The 25,760-nt window shown below is 40.7% G+C and overlaps 1 protein-coding gene across 2 annotated transcripts in view; it reads right to left on the minus strand.

Moving 5' to 3' along the window:
• Positions 1-1,630: 1,630 nt before the first annotated feature.
• Positions 1,631-25,760, minus strand: part of brinp2 (bone morphogenetic protein/retinoic acid inducible neural-specific 2) — a 253,346-nt gene continuing 229,216 nt past the window's right edge. For both annotated transcript variants that reach the window (XM_023261639.3, XM_023261640.3), the window contains 3 exons: positions 10,229-10,451; positions 5,481-5,787; positions 1,631-4,099 (listed from right to left, as the gene is read on the minus strand). In XM_023261639.3, coding sequence (XP_023117407.1) covers positions 3,278-4,099; positions 5,481-5,787; positions 10,229-10,451 — 1,352 coding nt within the window. In that variant the 3' untranslated portion in view covers positions 1,631-3,277. The remainder of the gene's footprint in view (positions 4,100-5,480; positions 5,788-10,228; positions 10,452-25,760) is intronic.

The following is a 25,760-nucleotide window of genomic DNA, read 5'->3' on the forward strand; positions in this document are numbered from 1 at the left end:
CACCCCCAAGACAAAAATTAATTCAAACATAATGATGATAGACACATCCTGATTGGGTTTTAAAATGATGGATTGTGGTTTTGCAGAAGCGAAGAGGAGTGTTTAGAAGAAGTTTGCATAAGTATGTAAGACGATGTAGTGCTTTGTGTGGCCAATTTTTTTATTTTTATTTTTTGTCTGCATTTATTCTCATTGTTTAACTCCACAAACGAGGTGTCAACATTATATGAGATTGATGCATATTTTAGTCTTGCAGCCAAATATTTTAATATTTAGTGCATGTGTGTGACCATCAGTGGATTACTTTTACTTTTGATGGTAATGTCACTACCACAGCAGGGATATCCTTAGTATTAGCGTGTTGTGTGGCTAATGTGGCAAACGTTATTGCTGGCTTTCACTGTGTGTCAAGAGGTCAGAGATCTGTGGAAACTGTAACACTGAAAGAGGTGGTGACAACTTTAAGACTGATCTGAACTCATTACACAGGGATTGTGTGTGGATTAATGTGTTTTCTTGTCATATGTTGTGCTTCAGTGCAACCTAAACTTAGCTGGTATTTACATCTGTTTGCTTCCCTCCCTCTCTCTGTGCTCGCATGTATTGCATTTTAAAACAGACAAAATCCCAATAAAGCTGTTGTCATTGACATATATTTCAGGTTCTCGTCACAACAGAACAAGTATGAAATAGTGAGTGAAATGCAGCCATGTAGGACTACAGGTTAACCAGCTGTCACTTCAGAGCCATTTCCCAAGCTGCTGCTGTGCACCACTAAATTACTGATTTTATATATAAATGCAACGCCGTTGCAGCTGTGTGACATTCAGAGATATTTCCATGTCAAATGATCATTCAGAGAGAACGTTAGAAGATAGAAAGTCCCGGTCTATCACACTCTTCCTGGTGACGGCAGCTGTGCGGTCAGCTGTTTTTCTCCACGGTGTCAATCACTGACGCATAGAGAGTTATCTTCCTGGAGGGTGAGTGGACAGCAGCAGTTCACTGGTTTTCAGAGCAGGACAGCCTGAAAACTAGGGATTATACAGTCATGGTAAATTGAACCACCTCTGTACTTTGAGCTGAAAAATTGAAAGACACACTGTGGGGACATGTGAGACTTGGAGCAATTTGCTGTAAAGGGGGACACTATGGAGCCTTTAATGCATGCCTTTAGTGGGGTTTTCAGTGCATTCACTTAAGTGGTTTCAATTTAACACCACTGCAAGTTATAAGAAATATGCTTTTAGAAAGTATACATGGGAAAAAAATTGTTTCGCTTTGGTGGAGCTTTGGCATCCACTAGAGACAGGAGGCAGAAATTAACAATTAAAACTCTAGGACTATAAATATGAATAAATAGTGTGACAATTACTTTTAATTAACATAACATTAGTCTATAGGAGCAAACAAGAAGGATGAGTTTTATTACGAGACTTCATTCTACATCCTTTTGATGAGATTATAATGTGAAATGTTTGCTGTGTGAACACCATCACCCCTTCTACCTGTATACATTTGCATTTCACCATTTTCTTCTGAGCTGGCAACACACCAAACATAGTTTGTTTTGTCTTATGTATCAATCATTTCATAGTACACGTCTAGAAAAAAGGAAAAGGCTCCAAAATAGATAAACCACTTTGTTTTTACTTAAGCAAGCTGAGCACAGAAGAACTGCTGAAAATGACATACAAGGTTTACTGACTTTCAGTGAGAAATTAGTGAATCAAATGCAAAATCATATCAAGTACCATCCTGGTAAGTTTGCAGCTCCAGAGAGCACCATCGCTGTCCTGCACAAACCTTGTAACTCCAGTTGCCATGGTAACTGCAGCTGACATTGGGCCCACAAATTAATAAAAAACTAACAAAACAAAAGAAAAAAATAAACTTTCATTGACCTGAGACTATACCAAACCATCAAAAACCTTCTAAAACCCATGATAAAATAAAATAATTTCTATCACTTGCTTAGAGTTTGTCTAATTGGAGATATAAGGATTTTGCAGAACAATTACAGTATGCGAGTACTGGTGTGCACTGTGAATAGTGACTCAGAAGTTTCACAACACCAAATCAAAACAAGTAACCGCAGAAAGTGTGACTGGCATTTACATGGAAAAGCTACATTACCACGTATTCTGGAGAATGTGTCTGTTGTTCTGTCTTGGTAGAAATATTGAAATATAAAAAGCAATACAACCTTCGCCGGGAAACCAAACACAGAAACTAAATGTGCTTCTTATCTTAACATTGACTCTCCATATAAGGCATGAGTTTGTTCTGTTATAAACATTTTTTTTTGGTCTTTGCACTCGGTTATCTAAAAAGCAATGTGCACTTGTCCACAACCTGGAGTTAGATGGAGCGTTATTTACAGCGCTATATCCTCAGACCTTTTTGTTACCACATCAGGTGGTTTCTTCATGAGTTTTAGCTCAAGAAAGAAAAAAAACGAAATTAACAACTTAACATTTACAATATTTTGCCATTCAATTTGCCAATGTGTTCACCTTCTTTTGGTACAGACACTTCACCAAGGACAGAACATCACTAACAGGCTTCTCACTCGGATGTTAAGCATAGATACAAGTTTTCAAATGCCAGATAAAATGGAAGGGAGGGAATAAAAAGAAATATTCAAAGACAGTAACTGGGTTCAGGATTATCAAATTTTTAAACTGTTAAGCATAACATAACAACTCATTCACCACATATAATATTATCCCATTTTCCCTTCCCCGAAGATTGTTCTGTAGCCAAAGAAAATACGGTTAGAAAAGGGGAAATCCTCTTCCATTAACTCATTTTTAAAGACCCCTTAGGAGTTCCTCTTTACATATCAAAATCGCCTTTATCTTTGCAAGGCAGAGGTCTTAGCTATGCTTAATGACATTGTCTCTCTGAAGTTCCAAATCGCAAAAACCTGTCGGTGTGAGAGAGCCTCTTAGCCTTGTCCAGTCACACAGTTTGCTAAAAGCAGGGCAGTAATAGCAAAAGTAAGCCTCCGGGCTAGCACAGCACAGCCTCTGAAACTGAGTCCAAGTGTCAGCTGTTCTCCTCAAAGTCCAGGACGTGACGCTGTTTGTCAAAGGTAAAAATGTGGTACCAGAAAACCAGACAAGAGTGACCACAAGACAGGCCCACCAGCATTCAGCCCTCACAGCTGGATGTTCTCTTAAACCAGACAAACTCAGTAGGACTTTCCCGAAAGCAGCAAATCCATTTTTTAGGCATAGCATCACTCCTGAACCTGGCTAGTTTGCTCAGCTAGCTAGCTGCACAACTGGGCCAGCTCAGGTTCAGGAGAAGCATTGGGTAATTTGGAGTTGAAGATCTGTAAAGAGTCCTTGATACGTGCCACTTCTCCGGCCGACAGCTTGAGGCGGTGGCGCAGCAGACAAGAAAACAGGTCTAGTGGCTGCGGTGCTGGTGGAGACAGCCGGTTAATCCGGTCCCTCATCTCCAGCAACATCAGAAAGGCGGCGTCTTGTGTACCCTGTGTGTAGGGATAGTCCAGCTGGAGAATGAGATCCTTGATGCCTTCAGGGTCGAAGTGCATGCTGTATCCAAAGACCTTCAGTGTGTTGATCTTCATGTAGCCCAGGTTGGAGGTCTGGTCATCCAAGTCCAACGGCTCGTAGAAGAGAGTTTCATTCACCGTTGGATCATCTGTGACGATGCGGCTTCGCAGGTAGATGTGCACTGTTTCAAAGAAGGACTTCCACTTGTTGCCCAGAGACAGAGTCCAGTTGTAACACTGTGCTGTGGCGACGGTGTCCAATCGAGTTCTCTCCCAGTCAGGGAATTCAGGCTGATTCACAGGCATGAACCAGCTCTCTGAGTGACTTCCCCCAAAAGGATTCACATAAATTGCCGGTACGGGCTCCAGTGTTGAATTTTTAGTGGAGCAGATCTGGAAAGAAATGCCCATCAGCATGTGGATGAGATTGGACTTATTTTTATTACTCTTCAGTGTCAGCAGCATCCTCTTCCTCCAGGCAGGGTTGAACCAACTTCCCAGGCGGACATCATTGCTGATGTAGATGGCGTGGACCTCTATTCTGCTGTCCAGTCGCTGAAGCAGGTACTTCACCTGAAGAGGGATTAACAAACTGTGAGACTGCATTCAGTGCGCAGGCAGACAGATAATAACAGGCACAATAATTGTACACTGGTTCTCAAACTCTCCTGTTTTAAATTTTTAGTCTCTAAACTCTGGCTTCTGAAGGGTCACAGTGAATATTTAGTAACTTCTGTTGACATGATGAGTGGTGTTCCTCATGAAGAGTCCAATGGCTTTTAAACAAACTTTTTATTCTGTGTGACATTGTATCTAAATGGGATTGATGATAACATGCTTAACAAATCAATCAGATTAAAAAGAACAATCAATAATTTTACTAATAAATGAATTTGTCTCTCTGTTCTTTTCATATCTTGACAACTGCACATTTGATCTACTTCAAATCTTGGACCTTAAAAAGTGCAATCTCAAGTTTGAAGAAGATTGGATGACTGGTGGCCATTTTTAGGGTGTTTTTGGTGTCTTTTTGGGGTCCTTACTGAGCCACTAGCAGGAGACCTGTGAGTAGGAAGCATCATCAAAGGAAAATGTAAGATGTCACATCAGAACGTCACATTCGTTAAGAGTATGAAAGGCAAGTTATGATGTCATAAATCAAAGGCAAAACACTAGAAGGAATCTCCGTTTGCAGACTGCAAATTTTTATTTTGCACACTTGCAAGGGCAGGATTGCAGGACCTACCTTGTCTCAAATTGGCTTACCTTGACATTCTTACCCTAATCTTAATCAATCTTGACATTCTTAGCCTTGAAAGTCTCACTTCCCACAACCTCAATCATTGGTCAATCAGACAGAACTTTACTCATGAAAATGAAAAGTTTTCCCCAGCCACTCTGCAAAAAGAAAACTTGCCTTCAGGTCTTTGACTGACTATGGGCAAAGCCTAAGTGGTATCTCTACGAGGCAGCATCAGATAAGCGCATCAAAGGCAAATGTATAGTGTCAAGAGATGAAGTTCAATTCTGGCCATACAGACCTTGGCAGAACTACTACAAAGGAACTTTTTAAACCCTTTGAATGTCCATATCTCTTTGTGACAACCTGCCTTTGTATGAGGCTTGTCTTCTCACACTGCAGACAGCAAAATGAATTCTGTACTCAAAACTTCCTTCTCTAGTCCCTCGCACTGCAAGGTTTTGCTTGACTGAGCCAGCTTTTCTCACTAGCAATACATGCCCAGTGTGCTAATTACTGGCTACTATACACACCTTTGCATGCTTAGAATGTTGTGAGCCTATGACTGTGGAGCAAAGAATAAATCGAGGCATATGACACATGTGCCCTTTGATTTTGGTTATGATTTGTGACGTTATCAAAGACTGTATGTGTCGTATGGGGTCAACAGAGGTTTGAGAACCAACAAAAAACTATTATGAGAGCTTTGAGAACCTCAGCGTCAGGCATGTCCAGGTCCAAGTTCAGATAATGGTCCAAGGATGCAGCGATGCTCGGTCGGCAGGAACCAAGATGGAGGAGATTGCCATGGTGACAGGCTCCACAGCGGGTGGTGTTGTCAGTGGCGCACAAAGAGCAGGAGGTGGAGATGGTGCCCACGATGCAAGGGATGACACCTTGGCAGGTGGGCTGGTCCACAGGGCAGCTACAGCTCCTCACCTCCTCAGAGAAGGAGCCCAGCACTCCATGTTCGTTACAGTAGAGCAGAGACTGAGCCCGGCTCAGCCAAAACCCAACAGGCCTGCAGAGGGGTAAAAGAAAACACAATGTCGATTGGTTTGGTCAGAAGTGTTTGTTCCTGTAACCTCATTCAACACTGCTTTCACGGTGTTCTGGAATATACCTGAAACCGATTTCACAAAGAGAGATTTTGACATTGGTTTACCTCAAACTAGCAGTCAGACTTTATAAAAGGAGGGATAAAAAGCTAATTCTAAAGTGTGGGAGTATTCCAAACAGAGGCCCTACAATGTGGTGCTCTGTAAGCACTGCAAACTGGAAAGGATTACACAGTACAGAAGTGAAAGCATTCTGGAGCTTTTTGTTGAAACTGCAGCGACAGAGAGCCTGTCCTGTTTACTGTTTTTCCACAGCCAAGTATAATACAGACTATTAAGATGATAAACACATGGCGTGTGCTCTGTTAGTAATAGTCACTTATAATGGTTTTGTTCTCATCACTCATCAAACTGAGTTACTCTCATCATAGCCTGTGTGGCAACAAGGGTTAAACTGAACTTACATAATTAAAGTACATATTTAATCTAGCTATGTGTGTTTGACTCATACCAAAGATATTTTTTAATCTGAAGAAATTAATAATTTTAAAAAATTCCGGCACTATAAAAGAAGAACGCACTTTTTTATAGAATTTGTCACAGATGGATTTTTGACCCACTGCAACTTTTTCGGTATTTATTTCATGTATCAGCCCGCTAAGCCCAGGATGCAGCAGTGGTGCCCCTGCAAAATACTGATGAGGGGCTTGTTTTGTTGGAATGGTGCTATTTCCCAAGGGCATTATGAAAACAATAACACACAGACTGAGGAAGGCGAGGAGAAAGCCTTGTGAAATGTGTTCAGGAAATGGCAGGCTTCTAACCAAATTCTACATCTGGTGAGTCAGACGACACCAAAAGTGGCAGATGCAGTGGTGAAGGCTGCTTGTATCCTCCATAGTTTCCTTCCTTTGCTGGAAGGAGGCTGATGAGGAGGAAAGACCGCGTGCCTCTCTGACATTGAAGCTGCAGCTTGCAGTGCAGCTCGTCCGTTGTGTAGGCAGCAACAGTGCCTCTAGGCCAGTTCTGGAAGTTAGACAGAGGTACAACACCTACTTCTCCTCTCCAGCAGGCAAAGTTGTAAGGCAGCATTGTGTTATCTAATGCCTCTCCAACTCCCACCACCATCACAACCACCTTCAGGACTAATTCTCAGAACCATCATTACTATCCAAAAAGGCTCATAAGAGCCACTCTTAACTGGAGTGCTCTTTCTTTCACTAACAAACAACAAAACAACAAAAAAAAAAACTGGGAAATTAATCATATTATTTTAATTGATTTGATCAAGGACATATTCATGAACAAGACAAACTGTCAACAGGCATAAGAAATAAAGCTATTCCTACATTTGTATTCAGGTCATATATGTCTGTATGGTGTTGGATCAGTGACAGGGATTTTTTAATGGAAGTGTGTCAGCAAACAGAAAAAACACCAAAGCCCCTCTCAGACATGCACTCCTTTGCTGTTAATCTGACAACATGTCTGAAAGGTCACTCTGTTCTCTGTAAGTGGTCCGACCAAGTATGATTTCCAACACGGCACATTTCTGAACTGCATGCTGTCGCATTAATGGATAGACACGCACAAGATTATACCATAGTTCAAGTTGTGTGAAGTGAATTGGTGAAGGCTTTTTTTCTTATATTTGAGCACAGTTGTGGAGAGCTCTGAAAGCAGTTTGCATGACAGAGTCACAAAACACCATCTCATCAATTACATGTGGGTCAATATATAATTGCGGGACTTTTTGTAACATAGTTGACAGGTATCATAGTTGACATTTTTGCAGTTTTCAGGCCTATAATCAACATGGTCGCCTATAACCAAACACCACATGGCATTTTTACAGAAAGATTCTTCTAAAATATTATATATACAATTGAGTAAAATTGAAATTGAAAGTTATTTATAAAGAAATTGCAGTAAACCTGTTGACATGCAATAAATCCACACTTGACTCACACATTACTTCATATTCAATAACTCAGAAAGCCTTGGAGTCTTGCCAGTCTTTTCTTCAGGAGGAAATGACATCATGGGGAGCAGGTCATGTGATCTGGAATCAACACACTTCCTTAAGAGGTGTTTTTGTAATGGATAACTTAGTTGAAAGTGATTTCTGGGACACAGATACAATTTCTTATTTTTTTTCCTAAAAAATTTGAAATATTGCCAAAAAAGAAATATCTGTCATGATTATCTCAACTTAATAAAATGAACACAATCAAAACAATTTTTGAATCAGCTCATTTTATTATTGTTTAGCTAATTAGAAGGTGGTTGTTACTGAATTTGGACGGTTATTTAGTTGACATTGTAGTGATATCCAGTTATTTTTTTTAATAAGTTTTTGTTTCCATAATAAATAAGTATGGAATTTTTAAAGACATGAACATAAAAAACATTATTATGTTTTTTTACTATTAATAAAAATGTATGCAAGATATATCCCATGGTCTTCAAAAGTCCCTCAATTATATATTGACTCCCCTCGATTACACCGCGCCTATTTTCCAAAGGTAAAAAACTAACATTTGTTGTTATTTATTATTTATCTAAAGCAATCTGACACCTTTTTGTGGAAGGGTGAGTGTTTGGTGTAACTGCAGAGGAGATGAAAAAACAGACATACATAAATTACCATCCACTTTGGTGCAGTAACAGCAGCAACAAGTTCAGACTGAAAATTGGCTCTGCAGAGATTCTCTCCCTACAGCAAAGTTCAGGAAATCACACACAACATTGCCCAAATGCTCCAGCAATTCCTCCCCCACCCCCCACCCCCAGGCCTGTGTAAATAGACAAAAATGAATGATGATAAAACAAATGGATTTGTGCAGAGAAAAAACAGCAAGCTTTTTTTCTTTTTTTTTTTTCCCCAGCTGTTGCAGCTGCTAACTTGTTGCTGGTACAAAGTGGGTTAAGACTCTGAGTGACAGGGGTGAGCTGGGGAGGGAGAGAGCGAGGCGGCAGAAAGGTGACTGAGGGAGAGAAATAAAGGCGAGAGCTGAGACAGAGTGCAGGAAGGGGAAATGGAGTGATGGGTGGAGGGGAAGGACTGTCAGGGAAATTAAAGTCCTCTGTAAACAAGTGCCAAGCTGTCAGACTGGGAGAGGACTTGATTACAGCGTGCCACAGTAACACACACCTCACCCCAACGAGGAACCCACAACCTGTAACTAGACCCTTCATCTCTCTTTCCCTTTTCTTGCTCTCTATCCCGTCTTCCGTCTCTTAAGTTCTCATCCTGTCTGTAATTCTGCTGCTTTTTTTCCCCTCACATCTTTCTTAGTCAGCCTCCCTCCATTCCTCATTTTTTACAGTTCTGTCTTCGTTTCTCCTTTAAGCGTAGTGGAAAAGACAGCTGTGTAATGACAACTGAGTGAAGCTTGTGAGGGTCTTTTGCTCAGCAATCAACCACAGGTGTAGAATTCACTCAGGCAAAGGGAAGTCAGTTATCCTGTCATATTATTAGAAAGTGGGTGTTTTTGACAACAGTGCTACTCTTTTCTTTGTTCGGCTTAAGAGACAGTGAATGCATGCAAACTCATAAGACTTTTCATCTGTTTTGTCAGCCATTTGTTAAACTGTGTGGAACCACATGAACAGTAAGGTTCTTGGTACCCGCTTGAGTCATTACAGTAAAAAGGTTTGACTTCTATAACATGCTCAGTTTCCTAAATCCCAAGCAGGTAACTTATATGTTGCCCTGTCTGATCAGCTCAGAACCCAATATACTAAATGTATAATACTGGAAGATGCAGAAATGCTGCAAATCTGTACATTTAAAGTTCATCCATAAAATGTATTTTGATTTTCAGTCTGGATCTACAAGTTAATTCAATATTTTAGTAGTCTATGTTTCCCTTGATGATGGCTATTTCTGTGTTTAATATTTTGATATAAACTGCTTAAACAACCTTTTATTTTGAAAGAAAATACCAAAGAACACTTTATAGTGTGTTTTTTTAACTATGTGGCTTCACAAAGAACTATTGTGAAAACAGTTCCTTAAAGAATTTTTCTATGCTGAAGTTCTATGGAGCAGCATTTATGGTGCCACAGGGAACCATTTATTGATGGTTGTTTGAGGCACCTTTGAGGGTTCTTTAAAGAACTAGAACTGAAAATGGTTCTTCTATGACATCATTGCAAGGTCTTTACTTCTTTTGGGGGCACAGTTATGTTTCTCACATTTCTGTGTGTATAACTTTTGGGGGTTTGTTAAATCCAAAGCTGTGCTCTTTCCAGACAGACAGCTTTGGGTTTTCCCAGTATGCCCCACTGCTACATAGCCTACAGCTGTAATAACTCAGCACAGTGCATCCTCCTAAACTCCCAGTAATAACAAATTATGCCGTCTTCATTAGTTTGTGTCAGTGTATCCCAGTGAGCTACCTTTCTCGGGGCAGACTGATGCGAGGTTGTTTGGGGCAGCGCTTGCTGAGGGTGAACAGCTTCCTGACGATCTTCTGGGCCTTCCCCAGGACCAGAGCAGCGCTGGACTCCAGCTGGGTGTAACGCTTCTGCAGGGACAAGTCAGCTGTCCAGAACTTGGCGATCACTGACGCATTCAAGAAGCGGTCAGTGGGTAAACGCTTCAGGAAGGCTTTGAATTCATCTGTAGGCAGAAACAGGGAGGGGGGAGGCAGAGAAAGGGAGAGTAGAACAAAATTAGATAGCCTCTAGTAATTTATCACAATACTCATTTTGAGCACTGCTAAACCTATTCAACACATTCTGTTTTATCCCTGGTAGCATGCATAGATAATGACTGAGGAGCTGGGAGAGTTTCATGTGTCATTAGAATACAAAAAAAGCCTGTTATGTTCTAATGAATTGCCATCACAAAGTAAACACCTGTGCTTCAATCTGCAGTTATACTCATTCACTTCACCATTAGAAACTCATCATGTTCACAGTGGCATCACTGGCAACACCGTCATTTTCAAACACTCGTTATCTGACAATTGGCCGTATGGCATCACTTACCAATGGGCTTTTTCATTTATACCGTAATTCTTTCCTCAAAAGCCTAAACAAGTTAAATGAGCATCTGTAATCACAAGGACCAACAAAAAGCTTCCATTTAAAATGCGAAGTCCAAAAAAAGATGTCCGATTCTGTGGCTGTTAAAGCAGCAATAAAACGTATCGTAGGCAAACAGGACTATCCTAACACAGTTACCTTTTTGATATTAAAATATAAGAAGACTCATAGCACTGATGCAATGCTGACATCATATTGTTTATATCATGGTAGTCTAGTTAGTCTGCACTCATTAGCATTCTGCTACACGGGGACAAATGCATTTTATTGTTAGTATTTTTTAAATCAGTCACAATCGTATCGGTCAGGTTTAACCAAATGAGGCGGCTTTAATAGTTCCTCAAAAGAGTGAAATATTTTGGTGGAACATTTGCAGGCAGGGAGCTGAGAACTGTCACTGAAATGGATAATTCACAGAAAAAATAAATAAATTTGCCTCACTGCACTATCAAAATCCTGAGTAAAAGTTGTCATTTTTTGGTAGGTTGCTGGTCGGGGGCTGCTGTTGTTGTTTCCTGCAGTGAAATGGATTTTTAAAACCGGTAACAATCTTATTTTATTCTTATTTTAAAATATAGAGGAGTCACCAAGTCACCCAACTGACTAAGTAGTCAGTCACCATTAATGATAACAGTAGTGCAGCGGAGTTAAAATCCAGCTGTTAACATCTAAGTAACAGTCTGACTATGTACACCATTATGTTGCTGAATAATTGCCAAATGAGGTGCTGTAGCTCATACAAATGAATTACGGTAATACCAAACCTAGACAAGCGTAGTGGACAGCATTTTATTCACGCTGCCGTGCTAAAACAGTGAGCAACAAGGAAAAGCAACATATCTGCCCATTCTACTGTTTTCCCCATATTTTTTTTAGTCTCTTCTAAAAATAAGAACCAAAAATGAATTAAAAACAGTCAAATGTAATTTTCGTTCGCAGCTACATTTGCTCAATGTGTCCATGGAAACAGCAAATGAATGCAGCCATAAAGTATCGACACACACTGACAGCTACACAACATCACAGCACAATTCATAAATGTTCAGAAAGGCTTCATATTTGGTCATTTGTGATGGCATGTATACATGCAACTCAAAGACAGCACTGCTTTTTCTATCACAATAATTTGGTTGCGGATGTCGGGATGCAGTGCAGTCATGAGCCACTCGAAGCAGAACTGTTTTGCAGGATGTGATGTGCAGTCACACGCAGGACTTCTTGGCTTGCTTTTGACATCAAACCGGCTCTGGCCTTTACTCTTTACCAGAGTGGTAAACATTTTGACTGTGCACACTGCCTGCTCCAATGAAAAACACTGAAAACATTGAAATCTAGATTTAAATAACCAGAATAGTCTGGGGACACAAATATTTTTTACATCCTCTCTTTTTTTTTAAAGACCTGGAACTGACTAAAGTCTAATTTCATAGTTTTGCATATTCCATAGGAGCATTGCACATAAGCTTTAACTTTATTCCAAGTGAAACTTACATGGGGTTTTAAGTAAGATCCATGAGTTGTTTTTCAGTAAAGCGTGCCTGGATTTACTGGCCTCATGCTATTCTGATCAAAATCTAAGAAACAGATGGGAACCTTAGTCAGAACAGCAGCTAATTTGTTCTACTACATCTTCTGCATCAGCCAAAATGAGGAGGAAAATGTATTTACTGTTTTCCATGTGAGTAGAATCTCAGACATTAAAAAAAAGTTTGGGCGCAGCCGGAGTAAATTACAGTGAGAATAACATCAGCGCAGAAGACGTAGCTCGTACAATGTGCTGGGTTTTGCCAAGAATGTTCCGGTGTTCAGATCATTTTCGGTCCATTATGAACCAATGGGCAAATATTATGCCAGTATGAAGCCTCTGGGAAACTTCAGCCTATTATTTCTTTTTCTCCCAAAGCCAGCTAAGTGAGACCTTCTAGGATTGTTCTGGGTCTGCTGGAGAATCATATTCCCATGTGCTGTTGTTGGCAGGGAGACAGAGAAGAAATCTGCGGCCAAGCCGACCTGCGCTGAGCCCAACTGACGAGACTCAAACCTATTACAGCGCTCAGTGATCCCAGATGACATGATGCTCTCTCTATCTCTCCGTCCTCTTTCTCTCCGTGTGCCTTTTTCCCTCTGTGTGATCTTTCTCTTCTGGACCGGCGAGTCGAGGTTGTCTCATTCTTTCTCTTGAGTTTTCTGCCTCTGCGTGTTCCTGTCTGTCTGTTTCTGCATCTCTTGTTACTCTGTCATCTCGGTTCGACGAGAGGCTGAATCAGAAGGGCAGCATTAACTTTCTTATTACTCTGCCTGCTGTATTCCTCAACCGGTTTGATTTTAGTGCTCGCTTCATTTCACCTCTCCTGATCTTCACAAAGCATTAAAAGCTACACTCAGCTAAATGTGAAGAGTTCTTTGTGTGCAGCATGCAGGATATGAGGCATTTTGCAGGTCAAACTTTCAAAAGTGTTCCATGGTGAAGTCGATATATACACAAAAGGTATCTCTTTTCAGCTGCTCTTAGAGACAAAACATGCTTTGAATTAAAAATCATGCAGAGGGAAAGTAACTGTGAACCACAACAAATTGCACCTGAAATGATGAAGCACACAAGTAAATGTAAATGAGGAGCGACAAAAAAGTAATTCTGTTGCATTGCTGGATGATGAATAAGGTTTTTATGTTTCTCATCTGTGGAGAAATAACAGTGTGATGTACTGAATTAGTCAAAAGCTTATGACTTATGAATGTGATTACGAAGTTAACATCATCAAGGTTAACTTCAAGACAATGAAGCAAACATGTAGATGACAATCTGCATACTGTTACCATATTTTATACTGATAATAACATAACTGCACAAGGGTTTTCTGATCTTCAATTAGCCTTTCAACACCAGTAGCTAACACAATGTAGTAGTAGTCATTTACCACATTAACAATGTCTAGACTGGATTTCTGATTAATTTAATGTAATTTTTCACTCAAAAAACTGCCTTTCTTTCAAAAACAAGGACATTTCTAAATGACCCCAAGCTGTGGAACGGGAGTGTACATGCACATGTACAGCTGCAATCAGACACAGTAGACAGGTATCTATGTATTTTGTATATATCATGAATCAAAATGCTCTGACTCGTAAACCAACCACAATCGTACTGGGCCAAGCCAAGTCAAGGATACAGCAATGGTTGATAAAAGTGAATATAGTGAATGGGAACTGTTCTGCCACACAGTCATTATAATGGCTAATTCAGCAACAAACAAACAAAAACTCTTGCATGGTCCAAATCCTGCGCAAAACTTCAATTTTCAGTATGGTAGATTTGTAGTCCGGAGTTTGGAGGGACATGTATCTCATCTAGGCTGGGAACGCCTTGAAGCCCCCTGGGAATTAAAAGTATGAGGGATGTCTGGAGTGACCTGCTTAACATGATGCAAGCACGACCTGACCCTGGTTAAGTGGAAGAATATGTATGATGGATCGCTAACACAGGACCTACAGGGCTGCACAGTGGATCGGTTGTGATCACTGTCGCCTTGCAGCTAGAAGATCCCCGGTTCACGTCCCGGCCTGGGTCTGGGTTCTTTCTGTGTGGAGTTTAGAGGTTCTCCCTGTGCATGTGTGGGCTTCCTCCCGAAGTCCAAAAACATGCTCAGGTTAACTGGTGATTCTAAATAGTCCGTAGGTATGAATGTGAGTGTGACTGTTTGTCTCTATGTGTAGCTCTGTGATAGACTGGTGACCTGTCCAGGGTGTCCCCTGCCTTCACCCTAAGTCAGCTGGGATAGACTCCAGCCCTCTGCAACCCTAACGAGGATTAAACGGTGGATAGATAATGGATGGACTCCATTTACACTTCATGCATCTTGGGCAGACCGGACAGCTATCCCACATCAAAAAAATCAAGGCATAAATGCATCCAGGAAGTTTTCAAAATGGATTGAAAGCTGGTTGCTCAAGCACATGTTGAAGTGGTTTAAGCCAAATCTTGAAAATGGTGTAGACATTTGTCTCTCCAAAACATGACTGTATGTTTTGTTGCAGTGTAACTGTGTCGGTAAGTAGTCTGTGGAAGCAACCACTCAGTGCCTGATTTTCCTTGACAGATGCCATTTCTTTTCCACTTGCAGCTAAACTTACACGAACGTGGTATTCTCTACTGATCATCAAATACATGGCACACATTTATCTGACCCTGATCAGGTAGTTATTAGCTAGCCTGTATGTGCCTGTGTGAAAATGAAGTGTCTGAAACCCCAACTGGATTTTATCTGGACACTTAAGGTGAGAAGTGTAAATTATGCCTTATGCAGATCAAATCTGTTTCAAATATAGATTTTTTTTCTCCTTTGCACAGGCACATGCAGTGAGATTAATGCCTCCATACACCTCAACACACTCTCCTTCCATCTGTCCTGCACTTCCCTTCCTCTCTTATCATTGATTAAGTCACACACACATTCACCTTCATTCTTCATCCACCCAATCACCTCCCCCTTATTTCTTTCCCTTTTTTTTTTGGTCTTGCTTTCAATCTGCCTTCAACACCCCCTTAGCATTGCTCCACCCCAGCCTCTTTCCCTCTCTCCACGCACTCTCAGGAGTAATCATTAGCGCTGCCATCATGCTGGAGGAATTTGTCTGTCTGTTTTCCTCCCTTTTCCTGACATTTATGACTCCATGTTCCAAATTTATGGACAATTTGGCTCACTCAAAATCTATCAGATAAAGAGGCCGGGGGGGTTATTTTCCATAATGGGTGACTGTGCGGCCCCGAAATCTCAATCTCTGGGCTGAGTTAGTGATTCATGCCATCATCGAGCAGAGACGACAGCTTAGTGAGTGCCTGGCTGGGACCTGTTCATCTAACTCCCTACAAGGACGCAGGGTATTGAAAAGTCAGAGCTGGGATTTGAAGAGCCTAAACAGCCATATAGAGTGCAGTAAAGAGTGAAGTCAACCAAACTTAAAGTGCTTTGTGGTTTAAGCAAAAGCAAGTTGTTTGGTTTTGATCTGTCGGTTCGAATCTGTGGTCCAAAATGAAATCCAGCTAACAGATGTATTGCCGTTGACTTTAAGAGGTATTTGTGGACCACAAAGGATGACCTTCATGATTCCCTCACTTTTCATCTTGTGACAGTATTGAATCAAAAGTTAGGTTTGTCCAGTGCTTTGGTTTAAAATCACACATCTGGTAAAAAATGTTGATAATACCATCAGCTCCACAAAACTGTACCTTGTGCTATTTTTTTAATGTTACATATACATAAACCAAACAAAAAGTGTCATAGTGAAGTGTTGGACCAACATATGCCACCAGAACAGTTTAAGTGCTCCTTGCCATTTCCTGATTTACGTTTTTGTAGCTCTACTGGGGGATGAAGCACGTGTACTTCATTCTCTGTACCTTTTTCAGCATCTTGCTTGAGTTTCTCTGTATATTTGAAGTTTAAAATCTATTGCGTCCATTGATGTTCTGACAATTACTCACAATCCATCTGTCTGTTGAAGACATTCTGAAATTTTTGAAGATGAAGGTGTGGATTGAAAGGATGGAGACTTCAGAAGATACAACGCTCCTCCATTTCCTTTGCTGTATCCGATGTGATTTTTGTGTTTGTCATGTTGTACTTACAGTTGTGTGGAACTGCAGGGACAATGTAACAACCCTCTGGCTAGTGTGTGCATTTTAAAATATGAAATCATACATCAGTAAATACTACTATGAGTTCTATAGAATATCTTTAGGTTAGGAATAGCAAATGTTGGCGTTTATTGTAACTTAACAATGTCATGTAAACACTTACAACTATTGGCTGATTCTGTGATGCTGTGTATAATTAAATGATTCTGTCAAAGAGGCACACATAAATCAGCTCCAGTCCTTCCATATTCTCACCATCAAAGTGTCTCTGTCATACCTGGAATTAGAATTGATGGGTTTACAACTGCCTGTCATAAGTAGCAGGGAACAACGGTGTCTGGAACATCTCGTTTCTCTTAACGTGCCTTCTTTTTCTGTGCAGTGCCCCGTCTGTCAGTCACGTCTTGGTGAAGAGCCACTCATTAAATCCCACATGATTTCCCGCAACAACAACTTCAATAATCATCCCCTCCTCTGTGCTTTTAATTCAGTTGCAAACATGACAGACAATAAGGTCGGAGTTGGGATGTCTTTAGGCGAATGCAGCAGCCGTTCCGTCTCTCTCTCTCTGTCTTTTTTAAAATTCTGCAGCGACGGCGGCTGGGAGAGACGGAGCGGAAAGCAGAGGGTCTAGAGCTGTCGAGAAAGCTGCTATCTCCATCACTTCAAAGTGTCTGTAAAACATTAAAGGCGTCATCCATCATACATCGCTGACACCTCTGCTCGCATAATAGTTAGCAGGGAAGATTTTAAGTTTGGCAGTCTCTATAGATCCTCTATATTAAAAACTAGACTTGTTTTTGAAGCAAGCGCGATCACTGCTCAGAAGATTTACTGATCTCTTGGAACAATGGCCAAATCCTCAAAGTAAATATGAGAATTTAAATTTCATATACAGTATACGATAATGAAAATATGGCATGAAACACCCCTAGCAGTGCTTTAGAAATCATCACTGGTAAATGTTAAGAGCAAAGCAAAAGTCCCAAGGGTGGTCAAAGCTGATTTTTAGGATTTCTGAGGATTTTCTGTGCTGAAATGTGTACATGTTAAACAAAGCTGCAAAGTGCATTTAACTTCCTATGATTTGATAGATTTTAAGTAAACTTCAATAAAAAGCTCATAGCATTCACTGTGGCACATTTCTATCTGTAAATGCCGTCAAAACAGATCAGGTAGAGAGGAAAACAGTAGGAAATTGGTCCTAGTGAGTGATTCATTATGATACACTCTAATTACATTTGCTTCTTAATAACGTAAGCCTTTTATTTTCAGATTAGCCTATAATCCCCTAAAGACTTGCAATTTTTCCAGACACATCTTCCGTAATTAGGTGAAAATCCTTCAAGAGGACAAGAACGTTGTCTGTACTTTACTTAAGCTGAACTTATAAATCCATAAGCAAATATACACTGAACTATTTATTATTAACGGAGTAATTAAAGTTGCATTTATCACTGCACATGAATCTGGCAGGCTTTGGGAGTCTTGTTACAGCTGTGCTTTATCAAGTACTTTAACAAAAGTGGAAAAAAAAATGTTTCTGGACTAATGCAGTTAAAGAAAAGTTGTAGGATCGAATTTTTCACAACTCGTACAGAGGATGTGATGATGATGTTCGCCCTTCCCCGACTTCAATGTCCGTATGAAGATCGGTGAATATGGGTCTGAACATGGCTGGACAAGCCAATCTGGCCCGGAAGGCTCATCACATGTAGGATACGTCTGAGTGGGTGCTGCTGTGGAGGTAGAGGTTGCTCTGGTCTTGCACACAGCACATTTTCTCTGTGCCTCTGCAGTGCAGTATTGGGTATTGGGGTTGATGTCCAGCTCTTTGAGGGACACTTTGAGGCAGTCCTTGAATCGTTTCTTCGGTCCCCCTGACTCTGCGCTTGCCCAGGGACAGTTTGCAATACAGCAGCTGTTTTGGCAGTCGGCTGTCAGACATTCTTACAACATGGCCTGCCCACCTGGCTTGAACTTTCTGGAGGAGGGTGCAGCCAATGGGGAAGCCATACTGTTCCAGAACCTCCGTGTCCGAGATTTTGTCCTGCCACCTGATACGTCTGCAGAGACAGCTCAAGTGAAAGTGGCTGAGCTGTTTGGCATGTCTGCTGTAGACAGTCCAGGTCTCTCTGGCGTAGAGGAGGGTGGTGAGTACCACTACATGGTAGACCTTCAGCTTGGTGAGAGGGCTGAGTCCCAGGCATTCTCGCAGAGTCCTCCAAAGGCAGCACTGGCCTTGGCAATCCTGCTGTTGACTTCTGCGTCAGTGTTCACCGCTCTTGAAAGTTTGCTGTCCAGGTAGATGAATTTATTGACAACCTCTGGGTTCTGCCCCTTGACAGTGATGTGTGGTTCCTTGCAGGGCATTCCAGGTGCAGGTTGGTACATGACTTCAGTCTTTTTGGTACTAAATGTAAGGCCAAAGTTGTAACAAGCTCATGAGAAGCAGTCCGTTTCATGCTGCATCATCCGCTCTGTGCTGGCGTTGAGGGCGCAATCATCAGCAAGCAAGAAGTTTCTGATGACAGTCTCCTTCTCCTTTGCAACACCCTGCAGGCGTCTGAGGTTGAACAGCCCTCCATCAGTCCTGTATCTGACAGATATTCCATCCTGGCAGTCATGGAAGGAAGAACTAACAAATTCTAATTTTGTTGTTTGATGAAAAAAAACATTCTCCTTTCCTTTAACTTACATGTTCAGTCGTAGTGAGAACTTTGCAGCCTCGCCATCAGCCTCACCTCAGAAACTGACCTGGCTAACCTTTTTTTTTCAGTCATAGATCAAGTGCTGACCTGAATTTGAGTGTCATATTTTTAGAACACCATGCTCCAAATGGAAAATATGGTTAGCACATTAACATAGAGATAGAGTTGTGAAGCAGTAGGAGGGAAACTTGATGCTTCCCACACTTCAGACTCCAGTAAAGATGTCCAACTGCTTATACAGTATTAATGAGTTTATGCTCTTCAGTGAATCATTGTTTCCTCAAAGGAATATAGTTTGAACTGATACAGTGGAACAAATCTGCAGAAATAATGAATGCTTTGAAGCAGTATTTACTTCATAAAAAATTGATCAGGTGTGCCTTAATATTTTACACACATCTATTATCAATTGTGAATTCTAAGCTGAATGTAACATCGATTTTCTTGAGCTTAAAGTCGCTCCAAGCCACAGAGGAGTTTTTCTGCATAGGGAAATTTTTAACAATATTTGTTTTAGGTGCTCCAAAAATAAAAATCTTTTTTGTGTTATTTTGTTATAACCAGTTTAGTTAATTGTCATTTACTCACATATAACAGACATTTTTTTCATTTAGTTGCTAATCTTTTTCATTTTGAGAGGGCAAGTTTAAAGTAATCAGATTTGTGACTTCAAGCCTGGATGACTTGAGTCCACGGTCACTTAGAAATCTCTCAAAAACATTATCATACAGACCTGTTTCAAAACGTATTTAACTGCTTGAATGTTCAACTGCTGAATTAAATTTCTATCAAAAACAGATTTTTTAACATGCATAATTTCAAAAACTTTCTTTACTACAGTTTGATACAAAACCTCATGTGTGTTTTTCATGCATCCTAAAGGTGGAGTCTGATTCTGGAGACAGCTAGTCTGAATATTTACGCAGTTAGCACGTGTCCTAGTCTGTATATAACAAATGGACATGGATCTGAAAAGTGAAGTCAATACAGAAATGCCTTAAATCTGCATTCAGCCAGCAGGGAGTGCTTAAAAAGTCAGATTGTATAGAAATCTATGCAAAAATTACCCTTTTTGTCCCTTGATCTGTTACCTCAGTAAACATTTTTCTCATGCGTTTATGTTCTCAGTTTATAGATTCAAGTCTTTTCAATACAGCTTGATGTTCATTTTATAAATTATGGTCCCATTTAGAGAAAAATCACAATAAATTAAAGCAGGGCAGTCTTGTGATTAACAGGTCACTACCATATAGTGATGTGGGCTTCAGTTGTAAGTCAGATCCACTGCTCGCTCATTATGATTGTTCTTTGTGGACTGGTGTCAGTCACTATGTTTCCAAATTACAGAACTATGGCTATTTCAGAACATACAAAATGGGCAGCTAGTTACCTATGAGACAGTCATTAAAAATAACCAATAGGGCATTAAATAGGTAACACTGAATTTAGCTTGAAATCAAGTCCTGAATGCTTCTGCTGATAGAAGTGAAATCATTCATAACCATGATGAAAACTAATATCATCTGTAGTCTCCTAGAATGGATAGGCCAAAAACAATACAAAGGTTTCATCAATTTTCACCTCATATGTTTTATATTTTAAACAACCATAACCTGCCCTGTCAAAATGATGTGCAGCGTGCAATGAGCACAATGAAATTCTACTAAGAGTAGTTTCAAGACCAGAAATGCACTTGTACTTCAGACATGCATGACTTATTTACTACATAAGTTAAAAAAAATATTCAGTCCTGGTTGTTGTCCCGGTTTGCCAGTCACTCTGTGCAACAGATCTCATTCAAATTCCTCACCCGAATCACCAGGCTCCAGCTTTCTGTGGAATACAAATGGACTAAATAACAGACCAATTCTCTCCATGGCAAGCACTGCTGCAGGGGAAGTCTGGCTTTCCCAATTGAGAAATTGTAACTTTATGCCACAGAAAAGCCAACCTTAAAGACAGCCTAAAATGCACTCGCATGGCATCAGCTGAATGAAACTGAAACGTGTCCCGGTAAAGCACGCCACGCTTTCACACACACAAATCCAAACATATGTGACACATTTCCACTTAACATCTCAAACACATCCCCTGGTGTTGCTTCATCTAAGTGAGAAATGGCAATCATTTCTGTTTGAGAAACCAATATGTGCGCAAGCACAACACATCGGGGAAACAACGCCATCAGGGTGTGCACTTATTGGACTCTTGTGGGTGATCGTAATGTGAAAAAAAAGCTCCAGTGTTGTAACTTCAGCCTCCACCAAGTCATAAAGAAGATCAATCTCAACAAGGAGCACCATTTTCCTTCTTGTTCAAGGTTGGTTAGGAAACATAAAAGTCCACATCTCCTCCGTTTCCTAAGACTGAGGACACAGAGACACAGAGACTGAGAAATACAATACAAAAATAGGCGGGAGGTGTGAAAACCAGAGAGAGAATGACGCCAACCTGGACAAGGTATTTGTGGGTTTAAGTTACACTAAGGAGCTGATATGGCCTGTATTTATTAAGAAATAACTTATTAATTCATTGTTACAAATACTACCTTACGCAAGTTAATTACACACACACAGAGGAGTTTCTGATATACAGTACACAGTCTAAACATTTCATTCACACTCCAACTCAGTCTTGTTCAGTGGCATTATTTCAGCTCTTCTGAAATGTCACTAAGGAGTTCACGCTGTTACACTGTTGAAGATGAAGCCTGATAGAAGCCTGACACTGTTGAATGGCATGAAAAGATGCTGTATATATACACAACATCAATCTACACAAACTAGGCGCAGTATTTTACAATCACATCCTGTCAAGTACATTATACTCAGTGTTAGTGAGTGTGTGTATCTGTGTGGGGTTATAAAGGTACAAACAACATGAGCAGCTGTATGCTCATATTGTTCAGAGCTTACATCAGTTCTAAATGTGTACATACCAAGAATATATGTGTAGATTCTACTTACTGAGTGATTTAAATGTAAAAAGTATGTGTCTCCTATCCGTGCTGGAAGGAGAATAGTGCCTATGTACAATATGCAACACCACTGAGCACGCTTCTGTACAATATCACTAAAATACTAAATGATTTAAAATTGTAGGGTTGGTATGTTAAGCTGAGGGTGGCACAGTGTTACCGTAGTTAGCACTATCATCTCACAGCAAACAGCCTCTGGGTTTGAACCTACAGGTCATTTGGGGCCTTTCTGTGTGGAGTTTGGATGTTTTTACTGTAGCTGTGCATTTTCTCCAAATACTCCAGCTTCCTCCCACAGTCCAAAGACATGCATGGCAGGTTAATTAGTGATTCTAAACCAGTTGTGGGTGTGAGTGTGCATTATGTAACTGTTCACTGCCCTGTGGTAGTCTACTGACAATAACAACCTTCACCTAGCAACCGACCACACAGAAATGTCCAAGTGTGCAGAGGATTTGGATCGATTATGTACTACAGAATGGGCTGTCTAAGTAAAGCTAAATGAAAAGCAACACAACTGATAATACATGCAATTTAAATGGAAGCTAATTGCATTAACAAGTTTATAATATAACCTGTGAACACTACAGGTAAGTCTAAGTAAGTATGGCTGACCATAGTGATATTCATCTCGTCCCAGGGAAGAGCTGTTAAAAAGCGGGTTAAGAAGTGGGATAAAAGGGCCAGGAAGACTTTACAGCCTGCTATCAGTGCCTGGAAGAGGCTACCGTCACCATCCTTTACATCCTTCTCTGTGAAACATGATTGTCCCAACAAAAAAAGTGCTGAAGTCTTTCCAAAGCTGGATTACAAAGAATCTGAAGACGACACTTAAACTGAAGGAAACAATCTTTGCTTTTTGGACACAAAGCTGAGGCCAAATCTATTCAGTGAGACTAAATAAGGAAACAAAAGAGCTCAAAAGAGCTTATAAGGACAAGGCGGAGATGCTCTCTCAGGAGGGTAATGATGGGAATTTCAGGAAAGGTGTTAAGACCTTCATCGGCCTCCTACAAAACTGACCCCTATTTTACATAAGACTGTGTGGAGTTTGCAGAAAGCCCGAAACTGCAGATTTACCAAGCCCAACCTCAAGCAACAGAGCTTGTCTGATGTACCAACCAGCATAGTTTCACCCAGCTGATGCTGAAATGGTTCTCAGGAGAATAAATCCTAATAAAGCCCCAAGTCTAGACAATATTAGTGGACATTTATTGAAGCTTGTCATAAGTAGCTGACTGGGGTCTTCTGCAATGTCTTTAACCATTCACTGTTTGGACATGTCACATCAATTACAGTGTTAACACACCATTTGAAAGACCTTGCCGACTGGAACATGAACTCCGTCAGATGAAAAGTCAATGCCCACTTCATAGTCTTCATAATCTCCGTCCTCTGAGGAACCAGACAGTAAAAAGTAACGGCCACTACTACTCAAACACAACCTTTTCCACAGATGTGCTTTCGTTTCTGAGATGCTGTTTATTGAGGATTAAGACAATGCATTTATTAGTGACACTACTAACATCAACAACTGCATCAGCAGGGAAACCCACAACTTTGCAAGGTGGTGTGAGAACAACTAAGTGGACTTAAATTCCAAAGACACCAGGGCAATGCTGGTGGATTTTAGGAGTGACCAGTACACTGCCCTGACTCTGGAGGTCCATAAAAATATACATTAAAAAGGTCAGTAGTGAAACAAACAGCATCTGTTTCCCCCAGGAAGAACTGATTTTAAAAAAGCTCCAGGTTGAGCCATCTGTCCTGCACGTAGAACCTTCGTGGAACCTGAACAGACCTACAGTATCACAGCATGATTTGGAGGGATGAGCACTATCAACCAAACCCTACTAACTGAAATCTGAAATCAAGGTAATTAATGTTTTGCTATTCCAAGTCCAGGCCTTAAAGCTGCAGTCGGTAGAAATTTGGAATTGGTTAAAAAAAATCATAAAGAAAGCCTGAATGTGAAAATATACAGCCCTCCTCCTCTGTTCTAAGCTCCTTCCACCAGGTAAGCAGTTAAGCTAAAAGCATGACTAGAGATTCAAACCCTGCTCTAATAAATTATAACCCTATTCCATTGCATCCCCACATCCTACTTCCACTGTGGACTTTATTACTGTTTATCTTCTCTCACCTGATCTGGCTGAAGCCCTGTGATTGGCCAACATGTCCTGCCAAAGGCTAGACATTCTGCAACTGAAAAAAAGGAGCCAAGGTGAGATGCAGAAGTCTAGTTTCCTCATAGACCACTTGAACTGCAACACTCTCAAAGGTAATATGGAATTTCTGCAAAATGATGCCAAAAAATACTGCCTTCCCCAGCTTTAAGTCCTACAACTCCAGTAGCGCAAGTCATATGTGTATGAGTAAAATCACTACTCCTTCACTGAGATAGCATATTTTCCTTCAGGTCAAATTCAGCTGCCTCTAGCTGAAACAAACACATTAGGAGGCCACTCTGCCTTTAGCATAGCTGTTTGAAGATGAACTACCTCCTCGGCTCCAGCTGAGAGATCAGAAATGGATAATGGATTTAGGTGAACACGAGGAGAAGCTTTTTATACCCAGCAAGCTATTTTCAAGCTGCTTCAACTTGAGGGGAAACTTCTTGATCATTTTTTTCTATTTTTTCCTATTTATCTATGGGTGGCTGACAGAACACATATGCTCTTTTCAACAATGTTCTGCTTCACACTCACACAGTTACACATATTTGCGAGCTGTCCGGGAAACCGCAGCCTTGCACGGCTGGCTGCTGGGAGCTGCCCAGTAACACTACGGTTTTCTGCTGTCGGCAACTGAGCTGCTCCACTGGAGCAGCTGGAGGTTGCTCAAGGACACGTTACCAGCAGCCGCTAAAGAACCTGAAAACGTTATTAGTTCACTTCCCCTGCCATCCGACCATGATTGGGATATTGTTTGAAGATGTGACATTGCAGGGTGTTATTTCCTGCGAACTGTAGGGTGTCACTGTGGGGAATAAATTGAAGGGTATTTGGATGAAGGATGTAGGGAATCATTGTCAGGCAGCACTTGTCTGTGTGTGCATTAGAGGAGGTGGGGAAGGGAGTGAAAAAAAACACAGTCTTCCATATGTATTTCCATTCATCGATTCATCTCCCTAAATGTCACTGCTATACTGCAGAAGACCCTGTGGCATTTGTAAAAGAGATGTCTTTTATATGCACAAGGTTGACAAAACAGAGTCAATCTGTTTCCACCGGAAAAATAAAGCGTGATCTAAATCCTATTGTTCCCTTTACAAATAACTACCAGAACGATTTTCACAGACAAAACAAAACTGCCTCTGCAATGCAGCACACTCGTATATTATTTTTAACTACATATTTACTATATTTTTTCAAATCCTCAACTCACTCAACTGAGAATGCTTCAGAAAGTTCTACCCAGATCACCGTATAGCAGACTGCATCTGGCCATCTGAGGATCACACTTACTTTATGCAGTGACTGGCAAGTGTGTGGAACGTACCTTCCTAGGTCTGTTTTCACTTTTGGCAATCTTGCACACCCTGACCTGTCTTCACAG

Source organism: Amphiprion ocellaris, chromosome 10, assembly GCF_022539595.1.
Source record: "Amphiprion ocellaris isolate individual 3 ecotype Okinawa chromosome 10, ASM2253959v1, whole genome shotgun sequence".
In the NCBI taxonomy this organism is placed as follows: domain Eukaryota; kingdom Metazoa; phylum Chordata; class Actinopteri; family Pomacentridae; genus Amphiprion; species Amphiprion ocellaris.